Source organism: Pogona vitticeps, chromosome 1, assembly GCF_051106095.1.
Source record: "Pogona vitticeps strain Pit_001003342236 chromosome 1, PviZW2.1, whole genome shotgun sequence".
In the NCBI taxonomy this organism is placed as follows: domain Eukaryota; kingdom Metazoa; phylum Chordata; class Lepidosauria; order Squamata; family Agamidae; genus Pogona; species Pogona vitticeps.
In genome coordinates this window covers 7,855,219-7,870,085 of record NC_135783.1, presented here as the reverse complement: position 1 = coordinate 7,870,085, position 14,867 = coordinate 7,855,219, and the positions used below count along the sequence as shown (strand labels likewise).

At 44.7% G+C, this 14,867-nt stretch overlaps 1 protein-coding gene across 7 annotated transcripts in view; it reads right to left on the bottom strand.

The window, feature by feature from the left end:
* Positions 1-12,454, bottom strand: part of XPO1 (exportin 1) — a 45,514-nt gene extending 33,060 nt beyond the window's left edge. Inside the window, exons 1-4 of one of the 7 annotated variants that reach the window (XM_078382078.1) lie at positions 10,191-11,985; positions 4,930-5,061; positions 2,568-2,669; positions 1,407-1,470 (exon numbers count right to left, since the gene is read on the bottom strand). Coding sequence is in view for 5 of the 7 variants with exons in the window: in XM_020815054.3 (XP_020670713.2) it covers positions 2,568-2,669; positions 4,930-5,055 (228 nt within the window). In the remaining 2 variants the exon portion in view is untranslated. Of the gene's footprint in view, positions 1-1,406; positions 1,471-1,625; positions 1,689-2,567; positions 2,670-4,929; positions 5,062-7,944; positions 8,330-9,474; positions 9,521-9,758; positions 10,133-10,190; positions 11,988-12,386 lie in introns of those variants that run through there. The other 6 variants (XM_020815054.3, XM_020815052.3, XM_020815053.3 and 3 more) reach the window with 6 other exon arrangements.
* Between the last annotated feature and the right edge of the window lie 2,413 nt (positions 12,455-14,867).

Below are 14,867 nucleotides of genomic sequence, written 5' to 3'. Positions count from 1 at the left end.
TATCAGAGCAGTGTGTGTGTATCACACCTGCACAACAGAGTGCCCACATTGAGTACATTCACAGATACATGACTCAATGCGAGACTCCTTCTTGCCCAAATGCCAGACCCATCCAGAACTATTCTGGTTTTTGCATCCATCTACATTACCACAGAGGATACCTGCCAGCATAAGGGATGGCAGGTTTAGCCATTTCAGGATTAACTGATGACTTCCAAGAGAAATATCTGCACTCATGGGAGTAAGAAGGTAAGTCATGATAGCTCATAACTACAAATACCTCCTCTGCATCCTGCTGCCACTCCTTAGGGAAACTGAAGGGCAGGTAAGCATTCCTTCTTTCTCACTGGTACAGAAAGGCATTTGGAATATAAAAAAGACTATTACTAAGTGTTGTTTTGTGTTTCCTGTGAACACATATTGACAAAATGTCAAAGATGTATCGTCTTTGCATCATTCCAATCTCACTTTTTAAATAAATCAAAAGATTAAGAACAATCTCAATAAATGTACAAGGATAGCTAGATGACACCTAAATTCATCTAATCCAGTATAAAAGGACCGTATTACTAGGCACTACAATAGAACTTCACCTCTCTTCTCTTCTGAAAAATCTGTTATGTCTACCTCTAATATGTGCTCCTGACTCTCCAGAGGGTGCGAGAATGGGTACTAGTAGTCAGATTAAAAGGTTAAATTTGACAACACCCTGAACCTTGAATATAAAACATGAGCTATAACTCCTTTCTTAACTTACTACCACCATCCTCACGTAACACTGATATACCACTTTACTCTTAACAAGTGACAGAATAAATTATTCTTGCATCTTCTACGCCTCCATATAGCACAAAAGGGAGAGAATTAAGTTCTGTATCCCATGGTACATATAGGAACACCTACATGGTACATATAGGAACACCTACAAAAGAGTCAAAACTAGGCACAGAAGAGAAACAATCAAATGGCTCTATGACCACTCCCCCCCCCCCCCGGTTACTGATATATCGGTGTCCAATTCCCTTTCTAGCATTAAGAGCAATTTATTTCTGTAGCAAAAATGTAAGGCCTACTAGACCTGTGAGAGGGATTCTCAGGAAGATAATAACCCGGGGCATGCAAAGGATCCAAGTTTCCATGCAGTCACATCACTCCACATATTTGCACTAATCTCTTTTTTACACTTTTTGAGGTCTACAATACTGTATATGTAAACAAGATACACAGAACGGGACAGAAACAGGAAATTAAAGAAAAAATTTATACAATGATCCCTATGGCTGAAATTATTATGGGACATTTATTCTATGTACCAAACCCATTCCCTCCCACCACCCAAGAAACCAAAACAAGGAAAAAAGCAATTGATGAACAGAATTCAGTTAAAGGGAATCAAAAGGGTAGACCTTGTGGAGGCCTGCCGTCAAAGCCTAGCTGTGTCAGTTGCACAGGAAGACACCCCTTTTCTTCCTATTACAAGCAATCAACATAATGGAACATGATGATTAATATCAGGTAGTGTTAACAGCTTTAAGAAAAAAAATGATTGCATAAAAGCCAAATGTAATAGTGCATAAATTTAGCACCAATCATTTGCAGTTTATGTAAATTGAAGAATTCTTTACCTGTTGCTTTCTTTCTGTTCCTCTAATCATCTCATTTTTCACAAGACAAATTTGAGTTTTAAAAAATACTGTTGATAAATCAACTTAAACATTAGTAATGTCTGTGAGTATAAAAAGCAAAGTTTACCAGGCAAGCAAACAGGCAAACATGGTTATTTAAATTTAGTACTTTGAGGAAGTTCTTAACTTTGTCCTAAAATTTACAAAGCCTTCTTTTTTAAAAAAAAATTATAAAGATTTTCATAAGTGTCATCCAAATTCTGTAGGAACTCATTGGAACATGGCTGCATTCTGTCTTTTTACAGGATATTCCAAGGTGTATGTTTGAAGAATGTGGCCATGCACAAGTTTCAACTGTATGACAACCACTTTCACATGTTTGACAACTTACAATTAAACACCTAGAAGTTCTACAGCAAAAACATAACTTCAGAAGGCTGACAAATCTCCACTTTAGCCAATCACTACCCTGCTGATCTGACTTGATTAGCTGTACTGCAAGTGAGTACAGAGCTAATCGAACTGAAGAAATTGTTTGGGGTGCCTAACCTGCTTTAAACTGTACAAAACACCAGTCTTTCAAAAACTTAAATTGAGGAACACATTTGGCCCTCAATAACCTGCACATGGCTCTCATTAAGACAAATGAAAGCCAAACACGTTATCTAAAGACATGGCATGGTTATAAAATTTTATAATACTCAAATCTGTTCATATTCCAACCAGAATTTTTAAACAAATTCCAAGTGACTCAAAATTTTACAAAAAAAATTAATAATAATACTTGACAACCTTTGCAAACACTGTGATAATACAGGGTGAGACTAAAAAAGTTTGAAGAACAGGCAAAAAAGTTCAAACAAATGCTAAATCTAAAAATTCAGATACCTTCCTCAAAGTCTGAGTGGAAGAAAGAAAGAAATCAATTTAAAAAGTACTTACTTTGGTGTTCATGTTCTGGGAGAACTCCAATATTGTATCAACTCTTGTCCATGCATCAGGGTGTTCCTTTAAATGAGTCAAAACCTCCTGTGCCATCCTTTGCTAGATTAGAAGAAACAAATACAGTAAGTGCACTTTTTGTATATGGGTGAAATGCATGCAATTATCCATCTAGCATGAATTCCCCAACTAGGATACAAGGAAGATCAATGGAGCCTGCTAATACCAGCCATTGTGTTTCTAAAATTCCAGGTTTATTTTATATATTCTACTTGCAAAAGTTTCAAGATACAAAAGGAGGCTTCACAGTGGTTTTTTTCAACCTCAATAAGAACTAAATCTTGGGAAATGTTATCTTTAAATTATTTATGCAATCTACCATATAAATGCAGGCGCGCATCACCTAAAGTTTGGCAGCAAGAAACTTGGATAGGTTTATACGGCTTATGTATGTCAACAATATGAACTATTCAGAGTGCACTTGCATTGTTCAATTTTTATCCAGAGACCCATTGAAAAAAAGAAAAAAACACCCTAAAGGTGGACTGAAAAAGAGATGGGCTATCCATGAAATCTGATCAGCAACTATGTGTGACACCCACTGTAGTAGGCTGCCATTAGATGCAAGGTATGGAATGTTTGGAGAATAGGGTACTTCCCAGTACTGCCCTGAGGACCTGATGCCTAGAATCAGTGTACAAAATCTCAAGCAGAGAATGCTCAAAGGAAAAAAGTGAGGAAGGCTAGTGTTGATTCTTGGTGCTCTGAACACTAACCTAATGTATACCTTTCTATCATTTTAAAGAACTATATAGAGTCTGAATTTCTGGTGGTTGAGCTCTCCCTCTTGCTCCCCAAGGTGAATTCCTGAAGAATTCTGATAAATACTGATTGAGTGAAATGCTTTTGTAGCACTCATCACTCAGAGATATAATTAATGGCCACACACTCATCAAACTTTAAGTCCCTGTTAACTTAAACGTGATCCTTATTTTACATTGTTTTGTTATTCTGTATTTATCAAGAAACCAAAGGTTCAGGAGTTGAACATACCCAACAGGCACATTATTTTAGAAAGTAAGATAACCAATTAACTGTACAGAATAATCCTAGTCCATCTAAACTCTTTGGTTCACAAAATAATATTTCCTTGCCCCACTATTCTAAAAACTCAAGCTGCAAACCAAAGTAATGTAGAAAAGCTAACAATGTCTCCTTGGCTTGTAGGTTCATGCAGGTTGGTATAACCGCACCATCAATGTGGTAGGATCCCTCCTGGTGCCCCACTCACCAACTGGAGTGTGGTCCTCTTCAGCAGTTCTACCAGTCTCCAGCACAGGCTTCCCTGCCCCGCCGCCTTGGCTAATGGCCCACCCAAAAAGGAGGAAGGACAGGCAAACCCATGCTCCTGGTACGGACTGATTGAACAGGAGGAGAGGTGTGCACTCTGACTGGTAAGTGGGTCATTGATTGGAGAATTGGGAATGCACAGCCGAACCACTGAACTGAGGTCCATGCCCATCTCTAGAAGCAATACAAAACTAAGGATACCTCAGGCAGATACCAGTGTGCGAGTATCTGCAGACTTGGTTGTGGCAGAATAAGATCATACTGTATGGACTTATGGCCACTGGAATCAGAATGGAGACATTAATTCAGGCAAAGAACACTGAGCATCAAAACACTCATGCTTACAAAAGGTGGAACTGTTCACGACTTTGTAAAGGGGCTACATCACTGGAATTACAAATAATATATTCTCAGAGTTGGAAGCAGATGCACTATGGAAGTAAAGGGCTAAATATCTATCTACCTTACAGAGAAAGCACTGCAAAGAAATCAGTGCAAAAATGGAACAAAAATGTGTAAAGCAATATTCTAAAGTACTCTGTCTGATAGCAAAAGAAAAATTTAGCTGAGTTATGTTATGTTTCATTATTCTGCTCCAACACACCAAAACTACTCAATTATTTTGCAGTGTAACTGCTATATTCCTGCTTAAAATATTTCTTTATTTAGTTACTGATTGCAAATCAGGTCTAACCAGCATGAAAGAAATAGTTTTAACAGAACAAGTTGCTTCTTCCTCTATAAAAAGGGTTATATAATCAAATTACAAGTTTGTTCCCCATATGTTTTTAAGAACCAATTAAAAACTTGGCTCTTCAAGCAGGCCTTCCCTCCTGTCAATACTTGACTATTCTTACTATAATTTTCTATTTTTCCCATCTTGAACATTACTAACATTGTTCTGAATTGTCTTAACTGTTTATGTTTAATGGAACCTGCCCTGAGTAGACTCTGTCTAAAAGGGCGGGATAGAACTCTAATAAAATAAATAAATAAAATATGTATACTCTACCTGGGCTCCTTCTCCATGATATAGGCAGTTCACCACATTATCCAATAAATTTATATCCAATTTCTGGTTGAAATCCAGCAGCTGTCGTGCTGCATGGTCTGCTAACATTGTCATAATTGCTGGCATAGATTACTGAAATTTTAATGAAAAACATCACGTTAAAAAATTAATTTAAATATAAAACATTACAAACTAAAAATACTCCCCAACTGGCTAGACATTTCTTTCATATTTTACCTCTAGAAAAATACAGTGGTGCCCCGCAAGAATCACTGTCTTGCGAAAAAATCAAACGGAAAAAAGAAAATAACGAACAGAATTTATTCGTCTTGGGAGGCATCTGTCTCGGGGGGGGGGGGGGGGACCGTCTTGCGAAGCATGGCCATAGAAGAAACCGTCTTGCAAGGCACCATAGTGATCACAAAAACAATCGTCTTGCGGGTTTTCCATCCCGCGAGGCAATCGTCTTGCGAGGCACCACTGTAATTTAGATACAGTGGTGCCTCGCTTAGCGATTGCCTCGTTTAATGATGTATTCGCTTAGCGATGAGGTTTTAGGAGCGATCTTGCGCTCCGTTTAGCGATGTTTCCAATGCGGGAATTTCGCATAGCGATGTTCGGGACCTTGCTTCGCTTAGCGATGACAGTTTAGGTCCCCCTGTTTCACTTAGCGATGTTTTTGACAGCTCCGTTTTCACTATTTTTAAAAGGTGTTAAATTGTTTAAAAAGGGTTTAGAGTGCTTGAAATCGTTAGTGCAATTAATAAACCCTGTGTTAACCAAATTTGGCTTTGTTCTGACTCTTAATTTATGGTGATTTTTCTCTCTCCCATTGAAATGCATTGAAAAGGTTTCAATGCATTCTAATGGGGGAACCGCGTTTCGCTTAGCGATGTTTCCTATGGCGATTTTCGCTCAAGGACGGCAATCCGTTCCCATTGGAACGGCTTATCCAATTTTCAATGCATCTCTATGGGAAAACGCGTTTCACTTAGCTATGTTTTCCCATAGCGATGAATTTTTTGAATCAATTAAAATTGTTAAGCGAGGCACCACTGTATACTGCAAACAGCCGTCAAATTGCAAAACATTCCACACAAATATGCTTTTGCTTGGTAAACTTCAATTCTTTCTCAAGTAAGGCTGCCAATACTAAATACAGAAATTAAACAGCCACAGCATATGCTTACAGTACAAGCACTCCACTAGTTGCAAAGATATATATACAATTTGCAACAGTGGTAATCTGATCTAACATGGCACCAAGTATTATTGCTAACTAATCAGAAGAATAAAGTTAAACCCAAAAGTATCTAGAGAGGCTAAAATAAAGGGAAGAGAAAAATAATATTCTCACTTATCAACTTGGCAAACTAAAATGTTTGTGTTAATATCTACCTTTTTATATATTGTTAACTGTGATGCAGAAATACCGTGTTTCCCCAAAAACAAGACAGGGTCTTATATTAATTTTTGCTCCAGAAAACGCATTAGGGCTTATTTTCAGGGGATGTTTTATTTTATAGTCATGTCATCTTCTGGTTGCTGCACAATGGTGGAGGGCGGGGTTTCACTTAACTAGGTCTTATTTTCTGGCTAGGTCTTATTTTCGGGAAAACAGGGTAATAATGAAAGTGTTCAGCATCAAGTCAGCTACATTGTGAGAGTAACATTCTGTTATCTGTATGTAACCAGAAAAAATCCATAAAATAATCTTGGAGAGTATCTTGTAGAACTCTAATCCTTACAACTACTGTATACTTATATATCCTTATACCTAAGGATATCTTGTAAAATTATAACCAATTATAACTCTTCTTCATATGGCTGTGATTTAGTATGTATTAAACCTCACTGCCTACTCGTGACCTCTTCACAGTGACCTATCTGCTTCTGATCTGAATTGTAAGTAATTTTACAAGGGACGTGGTGGGGCTGCAAGCTAAACCGCAGAAGCCTGTGCTGCAGGGTCAGAAGACCAAGCAGTCGTAAGATCGAATCCACGCGGCGGAGTGAGCTCCCGTCGCTTGTCCCAGCTCCCGCCAACCTAGCGGTTCGAAAGCATGTAAATGCAAGTAGATTAATAGGGATCACTTCGGTGGGAAGGTAACGGCGTTCCGTGTCCAAGTCGCACTGGCCATGTGACCATGGAAGATTGTCTTCGGACAAACGCTGGCTCTATGGCTTGGAAACGGGGATGAGCACCGCCCCCTAGAGTCGAACACGACTGGACAAAAATTGTCAAGGGGAACCTTTACCTTTACCTACAAGATCACTAAGTGCAGCAGCATTCTAATACCACAAATTTCCCTTCAACAAGTTTTTTTTTGCCAAGCCTTCCATTTAATGTCTTCTTCCATGTTACTGCAAATTGTTTACAATACTCTGCATTTTTAATCTGCACTCATCAAAAGAAATAGCACTCACAAAAATCTGATCAAAATTTGAAGCAATAACATCAGTCTAGTTTGGTTACTATGTTTAACACATTCTTGCATAAAAAGCCAAATTTTTCCCACAATTGAACAGCACAGTCTCACTTCTATTATGAAGTAAGCTCCACTAGGTTCAATGAACAATATACATGTGATTGCAAACTCAATCTGTCTCAGTGGATTACATCCTGACTAGAATGATACCGTTGAGTTTTGGTGATAGTACAGTATTTATATCGGAGCAGCATTAATTTGTACAAAAAAGATAATTGACCATATTTATTCTTTTAATGCTGAAGGCTGCAATATTCTGTTCAGTCACTGGAAGAGATTCCATTGACTTTAGTAATCTACAGTTAGGTTTGGACTGTAGCCACATGTACCACAATCAGAAACATTTTAAATTTCTGGAAGAATACACCCATAAATCCCAAAAGTGAAATACAGCATTAATTAGGTTAGATGCAGCACATGTACTGTAGTTTAGTCTTTCCCAAGCTACTGCAATTGCCCCTTTCCCAAGTGTCTGTACATCTCTTTCATCTATATTTCAGGCTGATCAGTAGAAATTTTCACTCACACTTAGCCTTCAAGGAAACGTTGCCTTCTCTAACAGGCATAACTACAATACTCTTAAATGTGTATTTTTCTGCATTTGGCTGTGATTTACTATTCATGAAACCTCACTGACTACTCATGACCTCTTCACAGTGACCTATCTGCTTCTAATCTAAAGAACAAAAGCAAAAAAGGCACATATGGATAAAGCTTCTATACAACATTGTTATACCCAAGTTTAGTACCAATAAACTTTCTTAGATACACTAGCAAATCTACAAACACTGGAACACTGCAGATGGCAGGAGAAAGTGTCTTTCAAACGTGTTGAACTACAACTTCCATGGCACCCAGCCAGCATGGCCACTGAGCCATGGTCCAATGGCACTATGAAAAACTGGAAAAAAAGAAATTGGAAAGAACACAGAAGACTCCAAAGCAGTCTCACATACTCTGGACAGAGATTACACAGACACATATCCTGACTATCTGAAAAGGAAACAGACAACCCCCTAAAAGGCATGTAACCAATAAACTAACTGAGATTTCCACATGTCATGAAATGTGTAACACTGGTGTAATGAGAGCTGCTGAGGGCATCCTTTTGCGCTTTCGATTTCTCCACTCCACTGCCAACTTCACTGTTACAAACAGCATCCAGGCCAATGTTACCAAGAAGTTCCGTAGAGTTCTATGTATTCACTACACCAGGTAGTTTGTGCACGAAATGTTCAGGAAATCTGCTCCTAGCACCACGCGACCAGAAACCCAAGGGAGACTGCAGAAGACGGAACTTAAGAGGACTGCAGTCTGCCCTTCCTCTTCCAGCACCTCTAAAGGTTTCGTTCATGTTTCCTCGGAACAAGGCATACACTTCCGAGGAAGGAAAACTGTGAACGAATTGAAGGAGCCGCGCTGAAAACCCGGGCACCTCACGTAAGCAGAGGCGAGACACGCGCGCACACGGGGCGCCTCCAAAGGAGAGAGCTACCCACCCATCCACCCACCCGAGGAAAGGCCTCGGCGGCTGCCGCCCTTCGCCACAGCAGCCTGCGGAACATGCCACATTCGCGCTACAACCGACACACAACTCGGCCCCACCGCTCGGCGGGGGCTTTGCTTATCACGGAGCCCCCCCCCCGCAACATTGAAAGCAGCCACCGGTCCACCCACCCCACCCCTCCTGGGCGGACGAGGCTTGGAAAGGGATCTCGCTGCGTTTCCTCCCCGCCAGCAGGGGGGAAAAAAGCAGCTGGGCCACTGCAACCCCTCCCTCCCTTCGTGCTATCCCTGCTTTCTATACAGGGGCCCCCACGTGATCCAGGCGGACGTTTCAATACTGCTGCTGCTGCACGCACGCACACACACAAACACACCAAAATATTTCTGGAAACTTCCACTCTTCATAATTTGGAGATCCGGCTCCTTCCTTTTCCCTTCGCCGACCGGGTCCTGCCCTCCCGCCCTCTCTACCAGAGGGCCCTCTCTAATCTCCCGCCAGGGCGCTCCTTTCCCTCCCCCCCCCCGGTCTCCCGGCCACCCACCGCCTTACCTTTGGCCACCCAGCTCCGATTTCCTCGCCCCGCACTTGCTTCTGGGCTCCTTCTCCCCCACCCCCACCATGCTCCCTTCCCCGCCATGCTCCCGAACGTGGGCCTAAGCTCGCGGGAGGAACCAGGGGGGCTTCTTTCCTGCCTCCCGGTTCCTGCCCGCCAGGCCTCTTGCCTGCCTCCCTCCCACCACCGCTGGCTTCCACCCCCCCCTCGGCCCAGGCCCCATCCTGACGGCGCTCCCTCCTCCACGTCCCGCGGCCTTTTCGCGCGCGCACCAACACACCCCTTTCTCGTCCCTTCTCCATGAGGCGCCCGGGGCCGATCCGTGTCGCGTCTACCCGCTGCAGAAAAGGCCTCTCGGACTTTGTCCTCTGCGCACATCCCTCGCCTCCTCCTCCGCCTCGCTCCTCTCTGTCACCTTTCCCTTCCATGGGAAAGCAGAAGCTCATCCACACACAGTGTAGGCCTTAGCAGCATCATCAACACGCGTCAGGCTGAACCTGGAGCTATGCAATCCTCCCTGGGCTAAATATATTTCTCTCCTAGGAAGACTTCTCTTCTTTCCTCCTCCCCCCCACCCAGAAAAAAACCACACGCTCTCTCCCTTCTCTCCAGGTTGTTTGCCCACCTACTCCCAACTTTCTTGCCCAGCCTATCTTCCCCTCCCCGCCCAGCCCCATGCACATGTTTCCCTTAATTGAAAACACTCACTTACCTAATTGAGTATCACAGCTACGTCTTCTAGCGAGGGAGCGGAGAGCAACAATGCCAAAAAAATAAAAAAAAAGAGGAGGGGGGAAAAATAAAAAAACGAGGTGGCGGGGTAGAGGTAATCCAAGCAGCACACGAGGAGTGGGTGGGTTCGTGGCAAGACCTGTGTTCCACCCTTCCCTTCCTTCTCCACTCCCGCCTTCCTCCCCCCCCCCGCGACAACACGCACCGAAACAAAAGAGGGGTGCCTTTCCAAGTTCACACGCGGCCCGAAAGTCTGGTTTCATCCAAGCCCACCCGCCCCCGGTGGCTCGGCTCCCTTTTCCCCCCTCCCCCACAAGACACGCGGACCCTTCCTGCCACCAGGGGGAGGGAAAACAAGCGAGGTGTCCCCCCCTCTTCCAAAAAAAAAAGAGAGATAAAGAAATGGAGGGAGTTTTAAAATTAATTTAAAAAGGGGGGGGAAGAGAATGAGAGAGTGAAATGCCTCGAAGTCACTTTCTGCCTCTCAAACTCGGGCAACTTGCAAACACACCCACAGCAAAGAGCTCAGGGCTTGGCCACTCATTCAAACAGGCCTCCTTTTTTCTTCCACGCATCCAGCCTCGGGCCCCCCTCTTTTCCCCCTCCCACCCTGCCCCCCCAAAAAAGAAGCACGCCAAGAAAAAGGGGTGTGTGATTCGAATCGAGTCAGGCAGGAGGGCAACCACTCAAAGACAACCCACAGAAAAGACACCCCCCTCCCCACTTCTCTCTCTCCCGCCCTTTCCTTCAAGATCCAGTTAGACTGGGATGCTCCTGCAGACACACCGACAACCCCCCCCCTTTTTTTTTTTACAAAAGCAGCAACCACAACAACCTTCCACCAAATACTGGGATGTCTCTCTATATTTTTATCTAAAAAACCCAGAGGGAGACCCTCACCTAGGAATGCAAACCCTCACCTCAAGGAGGTGCTATGGAGGGAAGGGGGGGGGACACCAAAGAACCCTATGTGCGCGCGCGCACACACACACCCCTTATTTTAAACAGACTTGAGATCTCAAGGGGGTATAAACACACCACACACACCCCAAAAAAAGTATACCGGGGGGGTGTTTCCCCACAGAAAAGACACACCCCAACAATTACAAACCGCCAACTCCGAGCACTTTTTACACACACGAGTCAGTCCCTTGGGGCAAACTGAGCCCCCCCTTTTCCTCACAGAAACGCACAACACACTCCAACCTCAATGGGCCTCCATCCCCCCCTTTATATCCAAATAAATACACACGTTACGGCTTCACAATCCCCCCTCCTTTCTCTCTCTCTCCTTCCTCCTCCTGCCAATCCACTCCTGCGCTTAATGAACCCCGTTCCCGTTCCCCCTTTCACACACGCGCGCACATACACACACTCCCCCCTCAGACGGAAACACGCGCGCGCTCCATCGGTCGGTGGGCCGCCTTCCCGCAGCCCCTCCCCACGCGGTCGAGGCGGCCAAGGCACCGGGTGCTGCTGAGGCGGCAAAGGCGGCGGCGGCGTTTCTCTCTCTTCCCCCCCCTTCTCCTCACACACACATACACACACCCCCACAGACACACTCTCTCTCTCTTTCGTAGCCCCCCCACCCTGGCTCTCGCTCTTTTTTCGCGGCTGGCGTTTCTCCTTCCGCTCTTTCGCCGCCGCCCCCCCCTCTCGCGCCTCCTCCTCCTCCTCTAGTGCCACAGACTCGGAACCGGCTCAAACCGGTTCAGACTGGGAGATTCCATCTCGGTTTAGTTTTCAGCCCATGGCGCCTCGGAGCGGGCGGGAGGGGTGGGGGGGGAGAGAAAGCCTCCGCCCCAAACCCGCCCTGCTCGGCGATTGGCTCCCAGCCCGTGACGGAAGCAAAAGGGGGAGGAAAGGAAGCCATACGCGAACTGGACCTAGGCGCATTTAAAAAAAAAAGGCTCGCTGATTTCCATTGGCCGGCCGCGGTGTCACTCTTTCCGCTCCCACCCCCCCTCCTCCTCCCACTCTCCTCTGAGCGCGAGATGGTTGTTTTCCTTGCCCCTCCCGCCTCTTTTTTTTAATACTCTTTCTCCTGCAGAGTTAGGTTGGGAGGAAAAGAAAGACGCGCTGTGGGAGAGCGAATGTGTGTGTAGCGTGTGGGAGGGAACCGCGGCCGCTGATTGGGCGGGTGCCGCTGTCTCTCTCCCAAGTTGACCCCACCCACCTTCCTTGAGCGTCGTGCTCCTCGGTCCGCTTTTTCTTCCCGCCTCCTCGTCTCGTGCTTCCAAGGCTTCAAATAGCATTCTCGCGGGCTCCTCGGGATGGGGGGGGTTGGACTCCCCCGCCTTCCCGGATTGGTCGGCCGCTTTAAATGACGTCAGGGGGAAAAGGAGGGCCGCGCTCGAGGCACAGAAGCGACCGTTGGCGGCTGGGCTGAGGGGCGCGAGCGTGAGGGCCGGACGGCGGGCGCTTGGCCGGCGGCGGCGGCGGCGGGTAGAGCTGAGGAGAAATAAACGGCGGCGCGGGGCGCTGGGGGGAGAGAAAATAAGGGAATTCATGGTCTGTGGAGAGGAAGGGAATTAGGGTTGGGGTGGGGCTTCTGTGTCGGGGGGGGGAAAGAGGCGGCAAAGGCAGCCCAAGAGTTTGTGCTGCCTGAGGCGGGTCAACAGACGGCACCCTTCTTCACACATCCCCCTTCCTGGTTAGTGTATTGCTAGTTGTCGTGCTTACGTTGTTTTCCCCTCGGAGGGGGGGGTCGAGAAGGTGGGCGTGTGTTTCCTTTCTCTCTACAGCTGGTGGTTCTCCTCACGACAACCCTTGAAGGTAGGCCAGGCTAGAAGAGGGGGAGGGGTTAGCTTGAACCCGGTGGCTTGAGCTCATCAGGGTCACGAATCTTGACCGCCCGGACCGCTAGGCGGGCTTAGGAAAATCCTACAAACCCTTCCTTCCTCTTTTCCTTGAAGGAGAAAAGCAGATTAAAGGTGAACTGCCAATTTGTTTCCCTTTCGCCACACGCAGAATCAGGCGCGGATTCCTTCTCTGGACGGGCTTCTATTTATCCTCACAGGATTCCACTTCTCTCCCTCCCTCCCTCACTTTTCCATCCTACTCTCCAAAGGGATGATTGTTCTAAACTTAGGATGCCTAAACCTAGAATTGTTCCAAACCTAAGTACCCTGTTTCCCCGAAAATAAGACCTAGTATGATTTTTCAGGATGCTCCTAATATAAGCCCTACTCCAAAAATAAGCCCCAGTTAAGTGAACCCCTGCCCTTCACCCTTTTGCAGAAACCAGAAGATGACATGACTGTATTTGAATAAATGTACATTGTTGTCCGTTAAAAAATAAAACATCCCCTGAAAATAAGCCCTAATATGTTTTTTTGGAACAAAAATTGGTTTAAAACCCTGTCTTATTTTCGGGGAAACATGGTATTTGTTTTTAATTTTACTCCCCGAGAGCTAGTGTAGTGGGATACTTTGGATCATTATCACAATCTTATAAGGACATAAGAAAAGTCCTGCAACAGTCAGACCAAAGGCCTAGCTGGTCCAATAATTGGACCAGCTGGCCAACCAGATAATCTAATAGAAACCCAGAAACTGGGCAGGAGTGCAACAATAACCTCCTATGTATTCTTGAATGCTTTCACAGCTGGGATACGATGGTTGTTGTAGGTGGTTTCTAACTCCTGTCCTCTGAAGATGCCAGCCACAGAGACTGGCAAAACATTAGGAAGAAAAACCTCCAGAAAATGGCCAAATGGCCCAAAAAAACCTACAATAGCCTCCTATGTGTGTTCCTGGCAAGTAGTTTACAAGACCAGTTAGGCTGAGAGATCGTGACTGGTCACTCAAAAGTCACCCAGTGAGTTTAATTTCTCCACTAGTTTCCATCCTTTCATATAAGCAGCCCATACTTATTGATGGGTGTTATTGGATATCACCCTACCATCCACCACTTGTAATCAGTTGGCTTATCAGAAATTATTGTAAGGAATGAGGTGGCTTGGAAGAAGTAAAAATTTCTTACCAGCATGTGAGAGCTTGTGAAAACAAAAAACAATAATTGCTAGTGATTTCTTTTATTACATTGTAGAATTGCAGTATTTCTAGTATTATTAGACTGGAGTAAAAATAGTGGTTTATTATGTGGGAGATTGGATCTGGTAATGTTAATTTGAGATAAGAGTTGTCAGTTTTACTTGCCTGAGGTTATGGTGCTGAAAATCCAGCTGTTGCAATTTCAGTTTGAAAGGCAGGTGTTAGAGTAGCACTTGACTGCTGGTGTAGAGAACCTGCTTCCTCTCTCTGAATGCACTCTGAAGTAGGCTGAATGGGTTTTGAGACCCCAAAGAGGGGTTAACCTGTTCGATTGTAGTCCAAGTTTATTTCCTAATGGTGAGGACGTCTATGTCATAAGATGCGGAACACGTCAAAATTGATTCCTTGTATGGATTGATAAAGACCTGAAATTAACCTTAGCTGGGAGTTGTAAAGATCTATTTTCCCTGTGGTATGTTAATCTCGTCAGAAAGTGGTCAAAAGGTAAGTTGCCATACTATTCAGACTTCAAAGGACTTTGCCAATTGCGTGTCTCTCTTTTCACACCTGAGACTCTTTGATCCTCAGATCAAAAGAGCAGAAAGGTGACTTAAGGGAAGGAGGTTAGGCTAGGAAGAAACCAAAGCAAGTACAGGAAGAG